The sequence below is a fragment of the Oncorhynchus mykiss genome, chromosome 5 (assembly GCF_057628025.1).
Source record: "Oncorhynchus mykiss isolate SJ-2025 chromosome 5, ASM5762802v1, whole genome shotgun sequence".
Classification (NCBI taxonomy): domain Eukaryota; kingdom Metazoa; phylum Chordata; class Actinopteri; order Salmoniformes; family Salmonidae; genus Oncorhynchus; species Oncorhynchus mykiss.
Window position 1 is genome coordinate 44,816,013 of NC_143026.1, and position 27,079 is coordinate 44,843,091.

The 27,079-nt window shown below is 40.4% G+C and overlaps 2 protein-coding genes across 6 annotated transcripts in view; one reads left to right on the plus strand and one right to left on the minus strand.

Annotated features, from left to right (window-relative positions):
* The window catches only part of LOC110523914 (phospholipid phosphatase 1), a 36,862-nt gene extending 11,616 nt beyond the window's left edge, over positions 1–25,246 (plus strand). Inside the window, exons 1-7 of one of the 5 annotated variants that reach the window (XM_090234982.1) lie at positions 1,708–3,917; positions 4,429–4,583; positions 14,641–14,792; positions 17,986–18,269; positions 22,144–22,201; positions 24,152–24,328; positions 24,595–25,246. In XM_090234982.1, coding sequence (XP_090091108.1) covers positions 14,769–14,792; positions 17,986–18,269; positions 22,144–22,201; positions 24,152–24,328; positions 24,595–24,717 — 666 coding nt within the window. In that variant the 5' untranslated portion in view covers positions 1,708–3,917; positions 4,429–4,583; positions 14,641–14,768 and the 3' untranslated portion in view covers positions 24,718–25,246. Of the gene's footprint in view, positions 1–1,707; positions 3,918–4,428; positions 4,584–14,640; positions 14,793–17,985; positions 18,270–22,143; positions 22,202–24,151; positions 24,329–24,594 lie in introns of those variants that run through there. The other 4 variants (XM_090234981.1, XM_021603059.3, XM_021603058.3 and 1 more) reach the window with 4 other exon arrangements.
* Positions 24,356–27,079, minus strand: part of LOC110523912 (exosome RNA helicase MTR4) — a 54,851-nt gene continuing 52,127 nt past the window's right edge. The window contains exons 26-27 of the mRNA XM_036977633.2: positions 25,715–25,819; positions 24,356–25,330 (exon numbers count right to left, since the gene is read on the minus strand). Of these exons, the coding sequence (XP_036833528.1) occupies positions 25,278–25,330; positions 25,715–25,819 (158 nt within the window). The 3' untranslated portion in view covers positions 24,356–25,277. The remainder of the gene's footprint in view (positions 25,331–25,714; positions 25,820–27,079) is intronic.

Below are 27,079 nucleotides of genomic sequence, written 5' to 3' on the forward strand. Positions count from 1 at the left end.
CTCTACAACAAAAAAAACGCTAAACGTTAATGACAGCTTTCTTGAGTTATCTTCGATTAATCCAGATTATTTTTATACTGGCTACTGTGTTTAAAAATGGACAAACAGTACTATTTCTACTTTTTTCAAGCGAAGGTCTTTTAAGGGAGTATGGGAGCACACTCATTCGGTTTGGCTAGCCAAGTCTGGCTATGCGCCAGCTGAACTAAAGCATGCTGATGCCTTTACACTGACATCCCAACACACACACACACACACACAGTTAAAGTCTTACATACACCTTTGCCAAATACATTTAAACTCCGTTTTTCACAATTCTTGACATTTAATCCTAGTAAAAATTCCCTGTTTTAGGTCAGTTAGGATCTCCACTTTATTTTAAGAATGTGAAATGTCAGAATAATAGTAGTGATTTTATTTCTGCTTTTATTTCTTTCATCACATTCCCAGTGGGTCAGAAGTTTATATACACTCAATTAGTATTTGGTAGCATTGCCTTGAAATTGTTTACCTTTGGTCAAACATTTTGGGTAGCCTTCCACAAACTTCCCACAATAAGTTGGGTGAATTTTGGCCCATTTCTTCTGACAGAGCTGGTGTAACTGAGTCAGGTTTGTAGGCCTCCTTGCTCACACACGCTTTTTCAGTTCTGCCCACACATTTTCTATAGGATTGAGGTCAGGGCTTTGATGGCCAGTCCAATACCTTTGACTTTGTTGTCCTTAAGCCTTTTGCCACAACTTCGGAAGTATGCTTGGGGTCATTGTCCATTTGGAAGACCCATTTGTGACCAAGCTTTAACTTCCTGACTGATGTCTTGAGATGTTGCTTCAATATATCCACATAATATCCCTTGCTCATGAAGCCATCTATTTTGTGAAGTGCACCAGTGCCTCCTGCAGCAAAGCACCCCCTCGTGCTTCACGATTGGGATGGTGTTCTTCGGCTTGCAAGCATCCTCCCATTTTCCTCCCAACATAACAATACTCATTATGGCCAAACAGTTCTATTTTTGTTTCATCAAACCAGAGGACATTTCTCTAAAAAGTACGATCTTTGTCCCGATGTGCAGTTGCAAACCGTAGTCTAGCTTTTTTTTATGCCGTTTTTGGAGCAGTGGCTTCCTTGCAGGTTATGTCAATATAGGACTTGTTTTACTGTGTATATAGATTATTTTGTAACTGTTTCCTTTAGAGGTCGACCGTTTAATCGGAATGGCCGATTTAATTAGGGCCGATTTTCAAGTTTTCATAACAATCGGAAATCTGTATTTTTGGGCGCCGATTATTTTATTTGAAAAAAAAAGTCAAAAATTAAACTAGGCAAGTCGGTTAAGAACATATTCTTATTTTCAATAACGGCCTAGGAACGGTGGGTTAACTGCCTTGTTCAGGTGCAGAACGACAGATTTTCACATTGTCAGCTCGGGGGATCCAATCTTGCAACCTTACAGTTAACTAGTCCAACGCAACAACGACCTGCCTCTCTCTTGTTGCACTCCACAAGGAGACTGCCTGTTACGCGAATGCAGTAAGCCAAGGTAAGTTGCTAGCTAGCATTAAACTTATCTTATAAAAAACAATCAATCATAATCACTAGTTAACTACACATGGTTGATGATATTACTAGATATTATCTAGCTTGTCCTGCATTGCATATAATCTGACTGAGCATACAAGTATCTAAGTATCTGACTGAGCGGTGGTAGGCAGAAGCATGCGCGTAAACATTCATTCAAACAGCACTTTCGTGCGTTTTGCCAGCAGCTCTTCGTGGTGCGTCAAGCATTGCGCTATTTATGACTTCAAGCCTATCAACTCCCGAGATGAGGCTGGTGTAACCGAAGTGAAATGGCTAGCTAGTTAGCGCGCGCTAATAGCGTTTCAAACGTCACTCGCTCTGAGCCTTCTAGTAGTTGTTCCCCTTGCTCTGCATGGGTAACGCTGCTTCGATGGTGGCTGTTGTCGTTGTGTTGCTGGTTCGAGCCCAGGGAGGAGGGGGACGGAAGCTATACTGTTACACTGGCAATACTAAAGTGCCTATAAGAACATCCAATAGTCAATGGTTAATGAAATACAAATGGTATAGAGAGAAATAGTCCTATAATTCCTATAATAACTACAACCTAAAACTTCTTACCTGGGAATATTGAAGACTTGTTCAAAGGAACCACCAGCTTTCATATGTTCTCATGTTCTGAGCAAGGAACTGAAACGTTAGCTTTCTTACATAGCACATATTGCACTTTTACTTTCTTCTCCAACACTGTGTTTTTGCATTATTTAAACCAAATTGAACATGTTTCATTATTTACTTGAGGCTAAATTGATTTTATTGATGTATTATATTAAGTTAAAATAAGTGTTCATTCAGTATTGTTGTAATTGTCATTATTACAAATAAATGTGAAAAAAATTGGCCGATTAATCGGTATCGGCTTTTTTGGTCCTCCAATAATCGATATCGGCGTTGTAAAATCATAATCGGTCGACCTCTAGTTATCTCCAGCATCTTCACAAGGTCCTTTGCAGCTGTTCTGGGATTGATTTGCACTTTTCACACCAAAGTATGTTCCTCTCTAGGAGACAGAACGTGTCTCCTTCCTGAGCGGCATGACGGCTGCGTGGTCCCATGGTGTTTACTTCCGTACTATTGTTTGTACAGATGAACGTGGTACCTTCAGGCATTTGGAAATTGCTCCCAAGGATGAAGCAGACTTGTGGAGGGCTACAATTATTTTTCTGAGGTCTTGGCTGATGGCTTGACATCATGGGAAAATCAAAACAAAAAGAGGCACTGAGTTTGAAGGTTGGCCTTGAAATACATCCACACCTCTAATTGACTCAAATGACATCAATTAGCCTATCAGAATCTTTTAACGCCATGGCATTATTTTCTGGAATTTTCCACGCTGTTTAAAGGCAGTCAACTTAGTGTATGTAAACTTCTGACCCACTGGAATTGTGATACAGTGAAATAATCTGTCTGTAAAATATTGCTGGAACAATTACTTGTGTCATGCACAAAGTAGAAGTCCTAACCAACTTGCCAAAACTATAGTTTGTTAACAATACATTTGTGGAGTGGTTGAAAAACAAGTTTTAAAGACTACAACCTAAGTGTATGTAAACTTCCGATTTCAACTGTACACGCTACATACGCGCGCACACACGCTTCTGCTACTGCTCCACATACGCTGCTGATACTGCTAAGTCTATTTATCCTGTTACCTACTTATAAACTCGCCATAAAAAGAAACGTCCTCTCACTGTCAACTGTGTTTATTTTCTGCAAACTTAGCATGTGTAAATATTTGTGTGAACATAAGATTTAACAACTGTGACATAAACTGAACAAGTTCCACAGACATGTGACTAACAGAAATTGAATAATGTGTCCCTAAACAAAGAGGGGGTCAAAGAGGGGGTCAAAAGTGTGGCCACCAGCTGCATTAAGTACTGCAGTGCTGCACTGCAATCTCCTCCTCAAGGACTGCACCAAATTTTCCAGTTCTTGCTGTAAGATACCCCCTGCAAGTTCCTGGACATTTTTGGGGAGAATGGCCCTAGCCCTCACCCTCCGATCCAGCAGGTCACAGAAGGGCTCAATGGAATTGAGATCCGGGCTCTTCGCTGGCCATGGCAGAACACTGACATTCCTGTCTTGCAGGAAATCACGCACAGAATGAGTGGTATGGCCCTCAGTCCAGCCTCTCAGCCTATTGCGGACAGTCTGAGCACTGATGGAGGGATTGTGTGTTCCTGGTGTAACTAGGGCAGTTGTTGTTGCCATCCTGTACCTGTCCCAAAGGTGTGATGTTCGGATGTACCAATCCTGTGCAGGTGTTGTTACACGTGGTCTGCCACTGCGAAAACGATCAGCTGTCCGTCCTGTCTCCCTGTCTTAAGCGTCTCACAGTAAGGACATGACAATATATTGCCCTGGCCACATCTGCAGTCCTCATGCCTAAAGCACGTTCACACAGATGCGCAGGGACCCTGAGCATCTTTCTTTTGGTGTTCTTCAGAGTCAGTAGAAAGGCCTCTTTAGTGTCCTAAGTTTTCCTAATTGTGACCTTAATTGCCTACCGTCTGTAAGCTGTTAGTGTCTTAATGACCGTTCCACAGGTGCATGATCATTAATTGTTTATGGTTCATTGAACAAGCATGGGAAATAGTGTTTAAACCCTTTACAATGAAGATCTGTGAAGTGGATTTTAACAAATTATCTTTGAAAGACAGGGTCCTGAAAAAGGGACAATTATTACCTCGTACCTCTGCACATTGACTCGGTACTGGTGCTCCCTGTATATAGCCATATTTTTTTTTTAATTCGTTATTCACTGTGTATTTATTCCTCATATCACTATTTAAATGTACATTTTTTTATTACAAAGTTAACCCCTTTACCTCCTCTCTCCATCCACAGGGGGACTGCCCCTGGCAGCCTTTAACTTGGGCAAAATCAAGCCCTATCAGAGGGGCTTTTTCTGTAACGATGACAGCATCAGCTACCCCTTCCACCAGAGTACAGTCACCTCCATTGTGCTCTACACGGCGGGCTTCGCTCTGCCCATTTGCTGTGTAAGTAACAATAGTAGAATTTACAAACTAAGATATTTCTTAGATTTTAACTGACCAAACATTGAACAGCCGTGTACATAATTACCAATGCGCCTCTGTTACTGTTAGTACTACACAATGACTAACAAACAGGCGTCAGTTCTATCTCAGTGAAAAGTTAAACGCATTGATATAATATAATACACATACGTATCACATAAAGATGTCCCATTTAGTTCTTATGTTACACCCCTGGTCATGATGCGTATCGTATCAGTAAGGCCTCAACATTAAGGAGGATGTCCACTGTGCTTAGGTGACCGAACCGAAGGGTTTAGTTCAACAAGGTCATACCCAATAAGCAAAACTAGTTGATGCCATTACAACCCTATAAACTGGTTGTAATCATGTTATTTCAACCAGCTTTGCCAACTGTGTAAGGGTTAACTCAAAAGAGGACATCCAGTCCACAAACAGTTCCCCATTCCCATGTCCTCATTTCATTTCACATATCCTGATTTCCACATGTCATTTCAGTCACCTGAGAAGCTTTTACAACACGAGCTACAGAGAGGTTTTCATCAACATTAGGCCTTTAGAGTCCAACGGGTCAGCGAGGAAGTCCTGGTGTTTGCAGGCGACTCACAGGAAGGGGGTTCTGGGGTTGAATATCAAAGAGCATGTAAGAGCACTTAAGATGAATGCACTCCCTGTAAATTGCTCTGGATAAGAGCATCTGCTAAATTACTGAAATGTAATAAGATATTAGAGGACCTGAGAGTAACCAGCAAGCCCCTGTGGTCAAGCAGTTTATTTTGTTACCCTGTTAACTAGGCCATTCAGACGTGATTTAAAGTTTAACTAGGAACGCGCATGCCCTCGCCTACCTCAGGATCTGTCTATTTCAGCCATCTATTTCTTGTGTTTTGAGGGGTGCAAAATCCACTTGTCACTTCAATCTCGCTGGATTGATTTTACTCCTGCGACACGCTTTCATCCTCTTGCTTGTGCCTATCAATTTTTCCCGTTTACGTTACGACCGCGGAAATGTTTGTAATGACCTGTCAAATGGTCTTAATGGAATACGCTAAAGCGTAGTCTGGGATTTAAACGCACCGTCTCGACACTTACATCACAAGAAAGAGAAGAAAAATGACTATTTTTATGGGTGTTCTTTTTTTTTGTGGAATTGAAAAAAGTTGAAATGTTCACAAATTACTTGCGCTGAAATGAAAGCAACTTCCGAAAATGAACACTCAAATTGTAGTGAATATTATGTCTGATCTCACAAACAACGTAAAGTAAGTTTAGATGGCAGTAATCTAAAGCCAAGCGTGTAATAAAAAGTAATCCGAGATGACACACTGTTGAATTATGCAAGAGAACGTGACAACCGTAATAAATGAGGCAGTGTAGACTGCGCAGGTGGGGTAGCAAGTGGTTGGAAGGTTGCAGCCCTGTTAAACCCCCTTATGTTAATTCATGAATATATGCATATACACCCAGTGTTTTTATGCAAATGAGGCACATCATTTTATTTTAACACAATATGTTTTACAATAAACGTAATACTATAATTCCCACAAAACCCGCTAAACTTCATTCATTATTTGTCTGTGCAGTAAAATATTCTGATGGATTATTTAAAAAAATAAAGTTTGGAGTATCTTCATCCATTGTCCAACTGTTGCATTTATTATAATTGTTTTGAATACCTTCGGCAATTTCAATGACCGTTGCTAGTTTAAGGTCATGTCCATGTAAAAGGACCCATGAGCACCAACTTGAAGTTCATATGAGCATGTCAAACAAAAGCAAAGAGTCCATATTTTGGAGAAATGAAGGCATACTGTGCCTTCAGAAAGTATTCGGACCCCTTGACTTTTTCCACATTTTGTTACGTTACAGCCTTATTCTAAACGTGATTAAATCGTTTTCCCCCCCTCATCAATCTACACACAATACCTCATAATGACAAAGCAAAAACAAATTTATAAAAAAGAACAAAAAATATATATGTATTAAGACCCTTCACGTAGTACTTTGTTGAAGCACCTTTGGCAGCGATTACAGCCTCGTCGTCTTGGGCAAGCTGTGGCACACTTGTATTTGGAGAGTTTCTCCCATTCTTCTCTGCAGGATCCTCTCAAGCTCTGTCAGGTTGGATGGGGAGCGTCACTGCACAGCTATTTTTCCGGTCTCTCCAGAGATGTTCGATCGGGTTCTGGCTGGGCCACTCAAGGACATTCAGAGACTTGTCCCAAAGCCACTCCTTCGTTGTCTTGGCTGTGTGCTTAGGATTGTTGTCCTGTTGGTAGGTGAATCTTCATCCCAGTCTGAGGTCCTGAGCGCTCTGGAGCAGGATTTCATCAAGGATCTCTCTATACTTTGCTCCGTTCATCTTTCCCTCAATCCTGACTCGTCTCTTGTCCCTGCCACTGAGAAACATCCCACAGCTTGATGCTGCCACCACCATGCTTCACCGTAGGGATGGTGCCAGGTTTCCTCCAGACATGACGCTTGGCATTCAGGCCAAAACGGTCAATCTTGGTTTCATAAGACCAGAGAATCTTATTTCTCATGGTCTGACAGTCTTTAGCTGCCTTTAGGGAAACTCCAAGCGGGCTGTCATGTGCCTTTTTACTGAGTAGTGGCTTCTGTCTGGCCACTCTACCATAAAGGCCTAATGGGTGGAGTGCAGCAGAGATGGGAGAACCTTCCAGAAAGATGACCATCTCCACAGAGGAACTATGGAGCTCTGTCAGAGTGACCATCTGATTTTTGGTCACCTCCCTGTCCAAGGCCCTTCTCTCCCGATTGCTCAGTTTGGCCAGCTCCAGGAAGAGTATTGGTGGTTACAAACTTCTTCCATTTAAGAATGATGGAGGCCACTGTTCTTGGGGACCTTCAATGCTGAAAAAGAAATGTGGTACCCATCCCCAGATCTGTGCCTCAACACAATCCTGTCTCGGAGCTCTATGGAAAATTCCTTCGACCTCATGGCTTTTTGCTCTGACATGCATTGTCAACTGTGGGACCTTTTATAGACGTGTGTGTTTTTCCAAATCATGTCCAATTAATTGAATGGACCACAGGTGGACCCCAATCAAGTTGTAGAAACATCTCAAGGATGATCAATGGAAACGGGATGCACCTGAGCTCAATAGCAAAGGATCTCATAGAAAAGGGTCTGAATACTTATGTCAAAGTATTTCTGTTTTTTGTTTTTAAATTTGCTAACATTTCTAAAACCCTGTTTTTGCTTTGTCATTATAGGGTATTATATGTAGATTGCTGAGACAATTGTTTTACTTAATACATTTTTGAATAAGGCTGTAACGTAACAAAATGCGGAAAAAGTCAAGGGGTCTGAATACTTTCCGAAGGCACTGAACATTTTACAACCATTTTCCATTGTACAAATTTGGAATAAGCAAAGGCTTTGATTTCTAGTCAAACAGATGGAAAAGGGGTCTTAGAGAACATATAAAACACAATGTTGAAGACCCCTGCCAACTAATATCAACACTTATATTTAGTTTTGGACATATTTTTCTCCCTTTTTTGAGTTTATGAAACATTGTCTTATGTGCCTTGATATTCCGTTATCAAAAAAACAACATCTTTAAGATATTTTCTAATATCTCTCCCTCATTAGGAGGGAAAGTTCACAGAATTAACGAGTGAAGGTAGACCTATCAACTAGTGAAGCACCGATATTACATTTTTTTACCGATAGCCAATATTTTCCTTACCCCCCAAAAAACGATACCGATAAATCACATATTTTGCAGCCTTTTTAAGCAATCTAATACAGTTAAATAGTTAACACACACATGGACGCAGCGGTCTAAGGCACTGCATCTCAGTGCAAGAGGGCGTCCCTACAGTCCCTCGTTCGAATCCAGGCTGTATCACATCCGGTCATTATTGGGAGTCCCATAGGGCGGCGCACAATTGGCCCAGTGTCGTCAGGGTTTGGCCGGGGTGGGCTGTCATTGTAAATAAGAATTTGTTCTTAACTGACTTGCCTAGTTAAAGGTTACACACACACCACACTGACCAAAAATTTATTTTGTTGGCATTTACGCATGTCCCCATTACCAGTAAAACATAATCAAAACCAATTTCTTTCACTTACTTGCTGTTTCTATGTTTATTTGTTCAGTCGTTTCATTCTCAACCAGGATTTCATCATACATGTCAAGTAGTGAAGTTTCACCTCTGTCTGTCCGTGGCCTCTCTTCCTCGGTGCGCACTGTCACTGTGTCCGTTTCCACCTTGTCCAGCTGTGTATGTAACATTTCACGTAAACCCTGTTTCTTGTCTGCATTGAAGTAGCGGTCCTTGTACATAGCAACGAGCATGGTGGCGACACAGTAAAGAGAGAATTCCACCTAATAGCTTGTTCACAGCCTGTGTCGGCAGTTTTGTTGAGCAGGCGTTTCAATTCCATGACAGAGGGTATCACGTCTGCTGCAGGCACAGTTGAGCTTTTTTCTTGAGTCAGTTGTTTGAATTGAGCTTGCTAGTGTGTTCATGTTTCCATGTTTCAAACATGTTCTCAAATGCCAGCAGCGGTATGACAACCAGCACATTCATGAGCATCAAAACAACTTTCCTCAATACGAAATCCCAGAAGACCCATTGTGCTGTCAGACTCTGTATGATATCGCTGGTCCAAATGTCAGCCGTGAAGCTAATAGCAGTGACGATATTACTGTGTAACTCCGTTAGGGCAACATCTTAAAAATAGCTCACTTGGTAACGTGTACCGGTGCTCGACTAGTCGGCGGAAGCCAACATCGCCCACGACAGAGAACGGTTGATTGTCAAGCGCAATGAATTCCATTTTCTTGGCGTTAATGGATTTCGCCTTTGAATTGTCTCGCTGAAATGTTCTTACTCTTTCAAATGACTGCTTGACTTGTTGACTGCTCGAGCCACACAGCAGACGTTGTGGGCTAGGTTAGGAATGCTGTGTTGCACGTGTAGCGCTACATTTTATGTGGCGTCATTACGTCATGTACCTACGTTCTATAGGTATTCACGTCAGCTTTGACATCGGTTTTGCACATTGCCATTAAACTAGACATCGGGCCGATGTTTGCATTTTTAGCTAATATCGGCCGATTCCGATATGCTCACCGATATATCGTGCATCCCTACTATCAACTAGTTCAGTGTTTTTATAAGTTATTAAGTGACTAAAACTAAAAACATTTACCAAATCGGTAATGGAATTTCCGAGGAATCCGTAACATGAAATGTCTGCAATTTGATATGGCTACAATGACAAATCATAGTAGTCACAAACCACAGTTGGATTTACAATTTTGGGCAGCACAGTCAAGTATAGTTCAGTACAGTAAAGAAAAGTACAGTTGAGTTTGTTACAGTAGAGCACACTAGAGTTGAGTACTGAACTCTACTGTACAGTACTGAACTATACTGTAATTTAGTGTACTGTACTGTACTCGTACTATACTCTACTGTTCTGTGCTGTACTTTGATGTCCCCTACTTGAGAAACAAAATACATCTATGTTTGGGGCAGAGCTCATTAAATAATAGCCCGTGTGTAGAACAATACCCAAATATGCATAGGAGGATATTGCATATTTATACCTTTTTGTGTACCTATTTAGGATACATCACCATATCCCCAATTATACATTTCTACAGATTAGGGACCCATGATGATATTCCGTTACCGGGTATAAATCCAGTTCACTTACTGTAGTTCAATAACCAAAATATATATTTTTTTTTTCAAAGTCAATGTGTCATGTCATCAGTGAAAACCTATTCTTTCTGTAGACATCGTTAAATCTTAATTTGGAGTAGATACAGAATTTAAGTGTTTTTGGAAACATGGGAGATTTTACCTAAATTCTATTACAAAACTTTGCATCTGCAATTCTTCCAGTAAATGTGTTTTTGTAAAATGTTCAGTGTCAATTGTTAACAGTAGTCTTTGTGCATAGTTTTTTTTATGGTTTTGTTAAACGTTGAAATATTTATTTATTTTTTATTTTTTTGGCATACATTTTAAGTGAAAAATCAGTCTCAGCGTAATTACGTTATTGTGTAATTACCCTTAACCACTTTTTCCAACTTTGGCAATAGCAAACATAACTGATCCTAAGGTTTATCTGCCAACACAGAAATTAGATTTAGAAGAATTTCAACATGTTTGTTATTGAGCTTTGGATGTAGAGATGTTATTAAAACTTGAGGATCCTGTTGATAGGCTTTGGAACAAACACTGTCTACTTTCTCTGTCCAAAAATAACTGGAATACTTTCCTGGAACACTCTGATTTGAGTATGTTGATACACACGCACACACACACACACACACACACACACACACACACACACACACACACACACACACACACACAACTATGTCTCACTATACTTGTGAGGACTTTTTGAGGACCAACAATTGATTCCCATTCAAAATCCTATTTTCCATTACCCTAACTCCTAAAAGGCTATTTAATAGCTTTTTATTTTAATTTAATTTTTTTTTACAATTGAGGACCGGCAAAATGCCCTCACTTCTCTGAATTTTTGTTGGTTTTCTATGCGTGTGAGAACTACTGGTACTCACAGGTATAGTAAAATGTGTACACAGACTCTAGACTTTTTTTTTTGCCATTACCTATACTTAATCTGTCATAATCTACTGGAGTCCCATACATAAGTCTCACTGCTTCTGTTTACTATCTCCACTCCAGTCCCCTGGACAAGACTATTTATGGTTTACACTGATTTATTTATATGTACACATCAACCTGTTGCGTGGCAACATTTTTCAAACTGTGGTGCTTCACAATGCAGCTTTCGCTCTAACGAACAGTGGGTCTGTAAAGCGAGAGGGAATCTGTCACTTGACTCTGTGTTGGACCAGTTTCTCCTCTCAGTCCTTGACAGCCAGACTGTTCTGGGGTCCTTTGTGATGACAGCAGCATGATCGGACTATGATATAACATCCAGAAATACAACCTCTTAGATCAGTCGTGGAGAGTATTTGCATACTAATGTGAATTAACGTCAACTATTTTGGGGGGCTTTCGACATGTCCAGTTCCTACTTTCTTTGGGTCAACGTGTGTTGTAGAGCTAGCAGTGTGGGATTTTACAGTTTTGTGTTTGTTACTAACTACGAAAACATTTTCTTAATTGACCTGTGTATATGTGTGTGTGTGTGTATATATATATATATATATATATATATATATATATATATATATATATATATATATATATATATATATATATATATATATATATATATATATATATATATATATATATATATATATATATATATATATATATATATATGTGTATATATATATATATATATATATATGTGTATATATATATATATATATATATATATACATGTGTATATATATATATATATATATATATATATATATATATATATATATATATACACATGTATATATATATATATATATATATATATATATATATATATATATACATATATATATATATATATATATATATATATATATATATATATACACATGTATATATATATATATATATATATATATATATATATATATACATATATATATATATATATATATATATATATATATATATATATACACATGTATATATATATATATATATATATATATATATATATATATATATATACATATATATATATATATATATATATATATATATATATATATATATATATATATATACACATATATATATATATATATATATATATATATATATATATATATATATACACATATATATATATATATATATATATATATATATATATATATATATATATATATATATATATATATATATATATATATATATATATATATATATACACATGTATGTATATAAGGTTTAACAAAAACTTCTTTCACAGCACGTTTGAAGCTAATACAGTTTCCCTAATGTATGTAGTGTGAAACTCTATTGTGAAGTTTCTTATGTAACTAACATTGCATCCAGGTGAATCTTCTTGGGCGATTCATCGCCAGTGGAGTGTAAAATATTTCTGTATCTCAGATTGTTCTCGCAATTCTCACGTAGGAACTTCATTGGGAGGAATGATGTTTGACATGCTTTTTAAACATTTATATCACATGTTTTGAGAAAATCGTGATGAAAGTGGGGGAAATCATGATGAAAGAGGCCCATAATTGGCCTTTAAAAAAAAATATATATATACATGCCTTCTGTAAGACACTATGATATGTGAACCCTACATGACACAGACAACATCTTGGTGTCATTATACACCTTATCTTGTGCGTCAACTTATGGAGTATGTCTTGATTCTGGAATGCCAATTCTAACATTACATTTATTCAACATTAAAACAATAATATGAATATCTCAAAAATACTATTTTCGATTTTGTTTAGACATATTGTTTGAAACGATATACTCTTCAAACGCATCACATTTCCAGAGTGGGCTCTCTGGTATTTTTAACGATATGACTCATTTTATACAAGGAAATTGAAGTTATGGGTCATTAACCAATCACAGCCCTCCTTTAGGATTGCACATTCAGAAAATCACAAGCAGAGGGAGATCCCGTTTAAACCCATTTAACATTCATGGTGATGGTGGTGCTCCTAAAATGTATCAGAACTTCAGAATTAGCAGAGAGCCCCCTCTGGAAATGTTATGTTCTTGTAGAGTATATTGTTCCAAACAAGATATCTTTAAATGAACAAAACCAAAAAGGGTAATTTTGAGATATTCATATGAATATTATTTTCATGTTGAAATATGTGTATTTCAGAACTTAGAAATACTCCATAGGGCACACTATAAGGAGTATAATGACACCAATATATTTTCTGTATCTTGTACGATTCACGGATCCTAAGTTATTTTTATAGGAGGCATGTTTAGGTCTAAAAAGGCCTCAAACTGATGATTTTCAAAAAAACTGGTTTGTGATAAATGTAGAAAGGCATCCTTCCTCCTAATAAAGTTTCTATGTGAGAATTGCCAGAACAATCTGAGATGGCCCCCCCCCCCCCCCCCCCCCCCCCCAAATAAAAATCGCTCCCGTTGGCATGGAATCGCCCACTTCCAAAAGGATGACCTGCTGTGACCTTAAATGAACCCAGAGAGGGAGATGAAGAGAGAACAAGCACTATTGAGAGATGTTGTGGAATGGACAACGACTTGTCATATTGCATGTCCGGTCCACTGCACTCAAGCACGAAACGGCTGTGAATCAGTGCAGAGGAATAATTTGGGCATGGTTTGTTCTTCCATTTAACACCATCTCTTCACCACGGGAGTGAGTAGGGGCTGTTGCCATGACAACTCTCTCACCACAATGTTTTAAACTTCTCATTCCTTTATGTTCCTGACAGCCTGCGATGTTTAAATATCTACTTAGATATGTCTTGACCTTCCTCTCTGAATGTTATCTTCCTGTCAGTCTTAAGGCGTCAGCATGCTTCAGCTTGGCTGGAGCCTAGCCTAGCTCGCATACTCAGAATTAATCGAACTCAAGAAATCTGTCATTAATTGACAGTTATGCCAAAGAGATATTAGATATTTATGTAATTAAGCAGACGATCATATCCAGTGCAACTTACAGTAGTGAGTGCATACGTTTTCCCATACTGATTCCCCGCCATGCTCTACCAACTGAACCCATCTAACCAAGATGTTTGGTGCAGTATTCTTCATTTAAAAGAATGTGCATAAAAGCGAGTCATGCCTCGTTGAATGACAGACTTTATTGAAGAATCCCTACTGTTGACCAGTCACTGATGAAGGGGTGTATACTTTGGCTCCAAAAAAACAAAAAACCTCACTGAAGTCCTAAACGAACAAAAACGTCACACAATGTCGCCATTATATGCACGAACTCTACCGAACTGTTTCGGGCTGGGAAGCATGCGGACGCCTTTAGACAGGTGTGCAATGTCTTTATATGGGTGCGGGCTAAGGAGGGTGTTTAGAGCCTACTCCCCTAACCGATTTCTCTTGTTCTGTTTTCTCTCTCTTTGCTTTTTGCTAGCTGGACTGCCATTCGCTATACTCACACCGCTACACAATCCCTTCAAACGTGGATTTTTCTGTAACGATGATTCAATCAAGTACCCTCTAAAAGAAGACACCATATCCTATCAGTTGTTAGGTGGAGTTATGATACCCATCACAGTACTCACTGTAAGTGCACCTGTTTTTATGTTCACTAGATAACTTATCTTTCTCTTCCTTTTCCAGTCTTAGCACTTGTCATTAGTTTATGCTATACATACATCATTTAGTTTAACTACTTGGCTTCATTAATCACATTCTCACATTGTCTGTGTGAAAGTAAATGAATGGAGCATCATGCTCCTTGCAAAAGCAAGCAAAAAAAAAATCTGATTTGTAAATTGAACTGCATATTTTAGAGATGCTCAAAGTATCACTTGAGAACTGAAAAATCAAACAAATCCCCAACTCTTGCTAGTTGCTTCTCTATGTACTCCTAGATCATAAACGTATCAGACCATGGCAGTTGACTGTGAAAGTCCCAGTAGCAAAGACTTCTCCATAAGTCTACTCGGTCTCTATCTGAACGATACAATAGGAATGGCCAAGCTGTCCCTCCCTCTGCCTTTCCGAGATATCGCTTGACTCTGGGCCAGTATTCTGACTAACATGCTGAGCACACCGCCCGTGCGAGCTTTGCTAAATACATTTACACATGTTATTCAATCATTTCAAGCAAAACTGCTCGCGAGCGTATGCGTAGCCAGGCGCTAAAAAATAACTTGGTTTTATAAGTCCCGCCTCTCCCGTCTCCTCATTGGTTTTTAGGAGCGTATACCCACGTGGGTGATTGAAAGATGAACTGAGGTCCACACTCCAGTCAAAGTTGGTTGCCAACTGCCATATAAAGTCAACAGAAGAAGACTAGAAGATACATCATTTGAAACTAACTAGGTTTCCCCTTTTTATCTGTGGATTAATTGTTGGGAGTAAAAATATTCTTCAAAGATCCAGGAAAAAAAGGACCTTGTGCATTTCAGGTAAAATAACAACCAAATGTTTATATCCCAGGACAAATTAGGTAGGAACAGCAAACTAGCTAGCTAAATGTCCATGAATGTTTGTTTTTCGACCTGTCCCCAAAATAATTTAGTTGGTTCAGTTTTTGTTTTTATATTTCAACCTGCTTGTCCTGATCGCGTTTGGTGTGAACGTACAAAATCAACAAGCGCGCGATGGCACATACGGATTCACGTCCCTGGTCTAGTTAGTACGTTTCCTGGAGAGTTTCTAGATAGTTAAACTCAAAGCACAGAGGCCTGTATTCACAAAGCATCTCAGAGTAGGAATGCTGATCTAGGATCAGGTCCTCCTGTCATCATGGTTTAAAACAGTGGTTCCCAAACTGGGGGGAGGGCCCAAAGGGTTGGCATGGGTGGCGCACATCCGACAGGGATGACCTCCACATCCAGCTTCTTCACCTGCGGGATCTTCAGAGGGGGGGACGGAGTATTTCTGTCTGTATTAAAGCCCTTTTGTGGCTTTGCTGGTGACACTGTCAGTGATTTATTTTGAATTCAAGGAGCACTTGACCAGCATTCTGCAGCGATACGCCATCCCATCTGGTTTGTGCTTAGTGGGACAATGATTTGTTTTTCAACAGGACAATAACCCAAAACACACCTCCAGGCTGTGTAAGGGCTATTTGACCAAGAAGGAGAGTGATGGAGTGCTGCATCAGATGACCTGGCCTCCACAATCCCCCGACCTCAACCCAATTGAGATGGTTTGGGATGAGTTGAACCGCAGAGTGAAGGAAAGTCAGCAAACAAGTGCTCAGCATATGTGGGAACTCCTTCAAGACTGTTGGAAAAGCATTCCTCATGAAGCTGGTTGAGAGAATGCCAAGAGTGTGCAAAGCAGTGTTAGAATCTAAAACACATATTTTGATTTAATATTTTTTTGCTTACTACATATGTGTTATGGAATCATATAAATGCACAAGGTGCAATTTAGAAATTGGCTAGTGTTAGTCATTGCATACCTTAGAGTAAACTGGTTTTTTTTCTGGGGGTGGTTTAGCCAATAGATATTGTTGTTTTTTTTTGTCACTCAAGTGTCACATGAATAATCATTAGACATAGCAAAATGTATAGAATTGCAAGTAAATTTGCTTTAAAACTGCAACATTTTCTTTGCACCCCATGACAAAATGTGTAGAATTGCAGGAAATGAGCTTTAAACCTGCAAAATTCTCTCCACCAACAAGAGGGGTGTGAAGTTTCTGTCATGAACAATATTTGGGCCCGTAGAAATAGACATGACGCGCTGGATGTTCGCCGATGCTGGAAGGGAGGCCCCCCGAGTGAAAAGGTTTGGGAACCCCTGTCTAAAAGACAACTGATCCTATCATCAGTCCTAACTCTGAGACTTTGTGAATATGAGCCAGATAGATACCGGTAAAATGAGGCACTTTAGGAGCCTTGTTGTGGCTGTTATCAAATCTTACTTATCAAGTCCTTCTTTTGCAGCGTTCAAAATCAAAAAGCCTTTTTTAGTTCCATTAAATTGACATGCAACAGACACATGCTGCATTATAATTGACGGGAATAGACAAAAAGGTTCACATCCCACGGTCCGCATACATTTCCAGTCAGCCAGTGTAATTGTACTCAGCAAGTAGAAACCCTCACACAGGCTGTAACTCATTTACAGGTCATGAATGAAAGTTGGTGACTCCCTCTATCCTCAAGACAGTTCCTCCACCATTCCTTCACACACAAAGGCTTTCAGGTTATGACTTGATGGTATCTGTGTCATGGTGGTAATTACCCTTGAGGTTTAAACGGTTGGAACAGTCAACCGTTATCAGGTCAACGCCCACCTCCTTGAGAGTAGAGTACAGTAGTAAGCACATGTTAATGGTGTAGGCCTATTTGCAGATAGGGGAACGCAAATACGCACCCAGGTAACTGCTTATGCTTTCAGGCCCATTGTCACCACGGTGTGGTAGAGAGGTGTGAGTCAGAAAGTTGTCACGTTATTTATTTGACATTTAAAAAAGACCCACTTCACCAACCGCCCACAATGTTTAAATGACACGTTTGTTGCACTCAACAATGGTCTCAATCTCCATTGGGATAATTTCCCCCTTTTTAAAAAGGCCTTTATTTATTTCACTTTAGACATGTTTCTCCGTGGACATCCTTGTTAGGCCTTTATAATATATTCACTCAGATGGACATTCTTCTAAAATAAAAATACCTGTAATTTTTGTGACTTGACTTGAATTACAATATTAATGTGCAAATTCTTGTAAATCGACGCTGTGAGGGATGAGTAAGTGATCTAACCTCTACTTCCTCTCCTCCCTTCCTCACAGATGGTCTTTGGAGAGTGCCTTTCAGTCTATCTAAAGCGCATCAAATCAAAGTCCTCTTTCAGCAACATGTATGTGGCCAGTGTTTACAAAGCCATCGGCACCTTCGTGTTTGGGGCTGCCATGAGCCAATCGCTCACTGACATCGCCAAGTATTCGATTGGTCGGCTGCGACCTCACTTCCTGGACGTGTGCAAGCCGGACTGGAAGCTGATCAACTGCACGGCAGGCGCCTACATTGAGGACTTCACCTGCACCGGGGATACGCACATGGTCAACGAGGCCAGGTGGGTGTTGTTGAGAGAACTGACAGCTGGGCTGAATTTTTCTCCCTACCACTTAGCCCTCCTAGCCCTTCAGTGTTTACAGATCGGGTGGGTATTAGGCATATCTGAGTCTGGAAAGGTATAGGCAGTAAAGTGGTGGAGCTTCCATTTTTATGCCTAAAAGGCTTTACATGGTCAATCCGACATATGCAGTGTCTGTACAGCATTTACTGTGAATGCAGCCTCCACAGAAGTCGGAGCATTCATACTTCTTGCACTTCGGGTAACTGTCATGGGCATCCAATAAATTTGTCTGCGCCGCACCAAATCAAATACGTATTTGTCACATACACATGGTTAGCAGATGTTAATGCGAGTGTAGCGAAATGCTTGTGCTTCTAGTTCCGACAATGCAGTAATAACAAGTAATCTAACTAACAATTCCAAAACTACTGTCTTGTACACAGTGTAAGGGGATAAAGAATATGTACATACGGATATATGAATGAGTGATGGTACAGAGCAGCATAGGCAAGATACAGTAGATGGTATCGAGTACAGTATGTACAAATGAGGTGAGTATGTAAACAAAGTGGCATAGTTTAAAGTGGCTAGTGATACATGTATTACATAAGGATACAGTCGATGATAGAGTACAGTATATACGTATGCATATGAGATGAATAATGTAGGGTAAGTAACATTATATAAGGTAGCATTGTTTAAAGTGGCTAGTGATATATTTACATCGTTTCCCATCAATTCCCATTATTAAAGTGGCTGGAGTTGAGTCAGTGTCAGTGTGTTGGCAGCAGCCGCTCAGTGTTAGTGGTGGCTGTTTAACACCACTCGTAGTGATTCAGGGCTAATCTCTATAGCCATCCAACTAATTACAAGCAACTGGGTAAGTGAAAAGACAATACCTTACCTCTTCTGAGATGTTGGGAGTATGTTTCCCGGTGCTTGACATAGATCAGCCAAATTAGCATGAAAAAGACTGCGCAGTTTTCCCACCTGCATCTCCATCCCAAAATGTGCCTACATTTAGGCTATTGTTTGTAAAAATCTGAGTATAATTCTTGAATGGATGCCAGCCCCCAATACATGTTCATGTCATCGTCAATCAACTGCCTTATAGTTAAAAACTACTTTGAATACCACCATCGATTTCTGTATGCTAGCTATCCTACCAGCTTGTACGAATGGGAATTAGCATTTAGCAGTCACTTTTTCGAAACCTGAATAGGGACAACTTCTAAATGTTACGCAGCAAAATATATCCAAATCGAATTTTAGTAAACACACTGTGGGCCTGTTACAATACATCAACCATGACAGATTTGACCAAAAATAACAACACTTCGTTAGATCAGATTTGTTGAAAGTGCGCCAGCGTCCTTCTGTCCTCCACGGCCATTAACCTCTTTATTGCATCTACCTCCCAAATCTCTTTCCAGGAGTTCAAACTCATTTTTGTGTCATTGAAATCCCTACACGAGGTATTATAAAACATTTTATTTGTGAACTTGTTGGATAGCCTTTTGTCAAGGAAGTTTAGTGTTTATACAGGATGTACCTCAGGTGTCCCAGTACTTTTGGTATGGGCTCTGGTCAAAAGTAGTGCAGTAAATAGGGAGCCATTTGGAACACAAGAGAAACTTCAAAGTGTGGACTTGCTTACTCAACAATGATTTCATGGTCAGCACTCAGCATATCAGAACCATAGAAATATAATATATTGGACTCTATTTCTAGGAACAGAACATAATCAGCAATAAAGCAGGAGATATTCTATTTCAGTGGATTGCTGATTATGTTCTGTTCCTAGAAATATAATCCAATATATTATATTTATATTGTTCTGATATGCTGAGTAATGATTAGATCATTGTTGAGTAAGGCAAGCCCACACTTTGAAGTTTCCTGTGTGTCCCACATGGCTCCCTATTTACTGCACTACTTTTAACCAGAGCCCATAGCAATAGGGCACTATATAGGGAAAATGGTAGCCATTTTGGATTCAGGCTGTGCCCAGTTGAACAACTGCTCAGCTGGAAATCGTCTATAAAGACTCACTGAGGGGATGTGTCTGACACTGACAACTAGGCTGGCTGCTTATCAGGGGGAAATGACTTCAGCTAGAGCTCTCTCTGTACTTTAACCTTTACAATGTTTTGCAATTCCACAAATAACTGTGGGAGTCAAGGCCTAACTGGAATAAACAGAAGTTGGTCTATTGCCTGTCTCTAGCTCCTACATTGTACTGGGACACCTGGGGTTGCTTTAAGCCCTAATTGCAATGGACTAGGAACCATGGTTTCACCTCGATTTGCCTTTGGGTAAATGGGTCTTTCCAGGTCAATAGACCCAGCTTTGCAAGCCTGCTCCAGAGCCGGACGTGGGTCTGAGTTTAGAAGTTCCATACGAATTCTGATTCTGTGCTTTCACTGAAAGCTGGTCTCCAAGCAATACTCGTTATCACCACGGAGACCAAGGTTATAATTACCAGTATCAGATAAGATAGGCACTAACCAAATTCTGTAAAACAGTCACTCTAAATTTCAATCTGACAAGATTAGAACATCCTCCTTTTTCATCTACTTGAAAACAGACAGATGTACAAAGGAGAGGAAGTCTGTCTTTATTTAGATTTTGAAATCAACATCTAGGACTTGTCAATTATAGACCAACAAAGGTAAATGGAGAGCTAGTTGTCGAGTGCCTGCCGGTCTGTCCCATCAGTCATACCAGTGTTATTGGCAGTGGTGGGTAGTTAGTTCGCTGGCTGTCTCTATACAGACTATACACCACAGCTAAAGTGTATCATTACCTCATGTGGTAAGCCTCTCCCGTGTTACCCTAGAAACCTGAGTATACCCCATACAGAGACGACTCTAATCTCTACCATGATCCCTGGGTGGGCTCTCCCAGTCTCGTGTTGGCCCCAGGTCATATTTACCTGGGTGTTGCTCTGGTCTCCCATGGCAGCCCTTCCCCGGTCGAGGGCCCGGTTCTGGGTGTTTTCTTTGGGATGGTAGTCATTACTAGAACAAATAACTGCCTGGTGCATCGAGTGATGAGAGCAGGTCAGATCAACTCCCCAGTTCCTCTTTCTGCAACGTGAGCCTTTCTCTCAGGGAAATGAGGCCCGCTGTCAGTCAGAACCTCGGCTTGTGTGTGTCCCAAGTGCCTTACACTTGGAAACATCCCTCAGTGAATCAACGTTATTCCGCTATATAATGGTTTACAGGGGGGGTTTTGGGTCCTGTGGGTTGAACATATCAGTCTTCCCTCATTGCTGTACTGTCCTCACATGGTTAATTAAGATAATTGAATTAAGGGAGTTGAGTTAGAGCTCTCTCTGTGTGATGTCTTAACCTCTGTTTTCAGCCTTTACCACTAGAGAAGCTGTATACAGCTCTCTATGACATTAGGCTGGTGGATTATGTTACAGTACTGTGGACTTTTTTGGTCAGTATGGTCAGGCTTTCTCCCAACACTAACTAGTGTCCACTTTGGTGCCAGGCTCCAGGGCGTTGTCTGTGGGCCTGCAGTTATCCCCACTGTTTATCAGTCATTTGCTGGACAGGCGGATGCCTCCGCTGGGCAGCGCTGCTTAAGCAAACAGGAAGACACTAAAGGTGGCTGGATAAGTGGGCTAGGGTAGCGTCCCTCTAACCACCTGCCCAGGGCAACCAATGCTGTCCCCCCCCCCCCCCCCCCCCAATAACAGACGTCAGCGGACATCCCTCCCCAGCACAACTCTATTACCCAGAAAAGGGTGTGTCAGTTTTGCGCTTCATTACCAACACTGAGCCAATTTGAAGTGGCTGAATGTGTGTGTGTCCCCCAGGGCACAGCCATCCCATGATGCCATTGTGTGTTTATGTTGCAGGCTGTCCTTCTACTCCGGCCACTCCTCCTTCTCCATGTACTGCATGCTGTTCCTGGCAGTAAGTATGCTCTATGGGGTTTCCTCTGTGTGCACTCATGTATCATAGAGATGGGTGATATGGACAAAGATCCATATACTGAATTTTAACGATAAATTGAAAACAATGTGCACCAGTTGTTTACCCTTAACTACAGCCATCAACAGTCACCAATATTAGAACTTTTCAAACATGACATTTCTCTCGTAGGGCATTGTAATGAAAGTCAGCAAAATGTCCAGTGTCTTATTTTTGGTTTATCGTCCCAGCTCAAATGTATCAATTAATTTAATAATTTGCAGTACGTCATTGGACGTGTTCTATATGCATATTTAATACTTAATGCAGCAAAAATACCATGAATCTGATTAACATTAGACCAACTGAACAGATATATATATATATATATATATAAATGCAACAATTTTAATGAGTTACAGTTCATAAGGAAATCAGTCAGTTGAAATATGTATTAGGCCCTAATCTATGGATTTCACATCACTGGACATAAGCCTACCCACACAGAAATACTCAGTTTCATCGGGTGGCTGGTCTCAGACGACGCCGCAGGTGGACGTACTGCCAAATTCTCTAAAACAATGTTGGAAGCAGCTTGTGGTAGAGAATTTAATGTTCATTTATCTGGCAACAACTCTGGTGGACATTCCTGCAGTCAGCATGCCTCCACATAACTTGAGACATCGCATTGTAACAAAACTGCACAGTTGAGTGGCCTTGTAATGAGCATGCTTCTTGATATGCCACACCTGTCCGGTGGATTAATTATATTGGCAAAGGACAAATGCACAAAATAAGCTTTGTGGGTAAGAAACATTTCATTTTAGCTCATGAAACCTACATGTTGCATTTATATTTTTGTTCAATATACTTAAAGTAGTACATGGTTCAGATTTATAGAGAACTGAATTCACCACAAGTTCACGACAGTGCCGAGACATGGGATGATAAACAAAGGCCCATTGCGTACATCGAATACTGGTACTCAAAATATCACTGTGTTGATCTTCACTGGGGTGCACAGTTGCTATGGATGGTCAACAAAGTAGTGTATTTTTGTGAGCTGGGTCTCTGACTCACAGAACACGAGGGTCCCTTTGGTTTATCTTAGGCAGGACTCAGGGTTACAGTAATGCTGAACACAATACACCCTTTCATTACCTACAGTATGCCGAAGTCCTGACAATCGCTGCAGCAAATGAGAGTTAAGACCAAACAGCAGTTCTAAAGTTCAAGAACAGAGAGAGACAAGTCCAGTCTATTTTAAGTGTCAGTTTGTTTTCCATTCATGAATGTACAAACGCATTCAGAACTGCTGATTTTTGTCCCATTGAACGAAAGGCCATAACCATGTACACTATTTTGGAAACTGTATTACAAGCAGTCACCTTTGGTGGAAATGGCTGTAAATTGAACATTAGGTTTATTATATTACTTGTTTTGATCATTTCTATTTCACTCAACTGTATATGGAATTAAGGCATTTAAACTAAGTTTTAGACCTAGTAAAAACAGTAGACGAAGGCTGGTTAAATACTACTTTGGAAGTTTCAGCTGTGCAGTATGTTTATATCCAAGAGTTGACGCTGCCATGTAGAGCGGTTAGTGAGCAAGATCCCACAGCTGCCAGCATCAACATTAGAATGATTTTTACATACACAACCAGAACACAGTGGCAAAACTAGCTCACGCACATCAATGATGGATCAGACCACTTTCAAACAGTAGCCAGCACTTAAACGAACCTCAAGTAGAAAACCAAGAGGATTGAAGCATGTCAACTACTGGTTTCAACCTACAATTGCTCTGGCGACATTGCGGTAGCAAAGCAATTTGTCAAATTAGTTAGCATTAAATCCATTTTAACTGACCAAACATATTAGTAGTAAAAAACCACAAGGCTTTTAATTTTTTTTAAGTAGGCAAGTCAACTCATTTCCACCTGTCTCCCAGCTATACATCCAGGCCAGACTGCAGGCAGAGTGGGCTAGACTCCTGAGACCAACACTCCAATTCTTCCTGATCGCTGCATCCGTTTACACTGGCCTGTCCCGTGTGTCCGACTACAAACACCACTGGAGCGACGTCCTGGCTGGCCTTATTCAGGGAGCACTCGTGGCCATACTGGTGGTGAGTTAATCACACTGCTCCATTTGGTTAAGGCAATTCAGCTTTATTTGTCCATTTGTTACAATAGAAATTGGGTAGCAGAGAGCACAAGACCAGAGGTTAGAGGGGTATTTTAGTCAAAAGGTGTCTCCTGACCTATACGTGTCCCACTTTAAAAGCCTTACTTCCTACTAAGTAGCCATTCTCTTCAATAAAATCATGAACTCTGAGGTAGGTCAACCATTTCCCTCCAAAGCTGTCCACTGACACTTGTCTTTCCCTTGCAGGTATTTTGTGTGTCAGACTTCTTCAAGAAGAGGGTGGAGTCCCAAGAGGATGTGGAGATTCCCCACACCAGCCTGCAAGAGACACCCACTAACGGAAACCATTACGACAGCAGCCCCAACTAAGCTATAGAGAAGAGGAACCCTTTACTGCATGCACATCATACCCCACCAAGGGTCGGACCACTGGGGTGGAAAGAAATTATGCGTCTCAAATGGTACCCTACTGCCTACATTGGGTCCTGGTCAAAACTAGTGCACTATGTAGGGAATAGGGTGCCATCTGGGAATGAACCAGACATGTGAATGTAACCCTGCTTTGTGCTTTCCTGACCTATGACCTGGAGCCAAGCTGTCTGAGCTCCCTATTGGACTCTTGAGTCCCACCCATGTTGCCTTGGCTGGACTGCTACTATTACAGCTTCCTGTGTATTATCCAGACCAATATAATATATCTTCACCTGAAGCAACAAAAAAACATTTTGTTTTATCCAGCTGTATGTTAGAAGAAATCACTATACAGACTTTTATTAAAATTGTTGAAGTATGTACAAATGTTGCGCTTTTTGGAAGGAAAATAAGCCATTTTATGCTTATTAACACAAATAAAAAACATTGTCTGGATGATGTCAGACACTCAAACCAACAAACACATGTCTTGCAAAGGTGTCACAAAATACATCAAATCACAGATATAAACTGGCAGCAAACACAATATCCCTCTTGATTTTCGTAATACCTATAATGAAAAAAGAAATACATGAGTATAATTGACGTTGAAATTGTTCAATGTACACCATACAGTTTCTCCAAGCTTGACTACAATCTAGGGTCAAAACTGCACTAGTTGGAATTATGATTTTAAGTATTAAGCTGACAGACAATGTTGTTTAGACTTTAGTTTTGTGAGCTGTGTCTTCGTAACAGAATGTATTTTAACTAGGGGAGATGTCTTGACTTTGGGACACAGGCACAACCGATTCTCTGAGCCCTGGTAGTAGTACACCACGTTTGAACTCTGGCAAACATATGTGAAGATCGGGGGCAGTCAGCAGAAGAGATCAGATTACCCTCTGCAGACTTGTTCTTCTACTATTGGTATAAACTGTAGAGCCGATCTTACCCTCCGCAAACTTGTTCTCCAGCTCGGTGTTACCGATGGCCTTGGCTGCTTGACACATCTGACGGAGCAGCTCCTCCAGGCGACGCATGCAGCGGATGATACTCCCTACAGGGACAGACAGACACAGGGTTGGCGAGCAAAAGATACTCCCTACGGACAAAGACGAGAGAAGGTCAGCCGGAGCAGAGAGACCGGGATCCGTATGAAAACTCAACTCTGCACAGATCAGTGAGACATGGGTCGGTTTGCCTGGAGTCATTCAAATAAAAGGGTGTGGGGGTGTGTGTATATATATATATATATATATATGGAACGGTCTTCGGCCGAATCGTAACTGAAGACTCTAACTTAAGACTCCCCCATTGACATTTTTCCCTAGTTATATATATATAACTAGGGAAATTCAGGGGAGAATGTCAATGGGGGAGTCTTAAGTTAGAGTCTTCAGTTACGATTCGGCCGAAGACCGTTCCATCTGAACTACACGACAACGTGACCAGAACCCCAACCCTCCTTGTAAAAATGCAACCACATAGTTTACAGCTTCACATGGAATCCAGAGCCAAAATCTCAGAAGGATCTGATAACAGAACTATGATCTTGTGCGTCGCAATTAAGAGGGGAGTTGCATATTTTCCTGCTCATGTCAGGGTGAAATACAGAGCCAAATACCAGTCTTATCTCTAGAGTTACTTTGAAGAGAGAGGGGGGGGTGATCTGTTTCAACTACTTCTCATCATTTTAAATCCTCTACACTCATGATGCCTTAAAAGCTACAACCTGGGATTTGTTTTTCAGCAAAACAGCAACTTTGTCACTTGTTTTGGTATACAGCTGGGGGATGGGGTAGGGGAAATGTAACCCCTCTGAAATTCATAGACACCCGTCGAGATGCAAGGACTGACAGTCCATGATAGTAGTAAACATATTTTGAAGCTATGCATTGCCTATTGCAGCTCATACGCGAGGTAAAAATCTGTTATTCCCTGAAGTGTACCTCAGAAAGACAGAAACCTTTCCAGCCATAAAGGACTAGGCCTACAGCCAATTCAGAATGCAGAGGAAACCATATATTTTCAACATGAGAGTTCATCACCCGGTCTTCTGGCTCTCTCCTTCCATGTACTACAACATGCCAGTTTGCAAAACAAATAAAAAGTTATCAACTGCTAGATAGAGACATTGGCCATCAGAAAAACAACACTTGGAAGGCTGTCCGTTAGATTGGCACTGAACTTGTGTTAGGTGAGTTACCTTGCACTGATTGCAAGTGGCTCTGGATAAGTATACCTGCTAAATGACTCAAATGTACGGGGCTACCCCACACGGAAACAGAAAACCTACATTTGGAGCGCGCCGTCCATT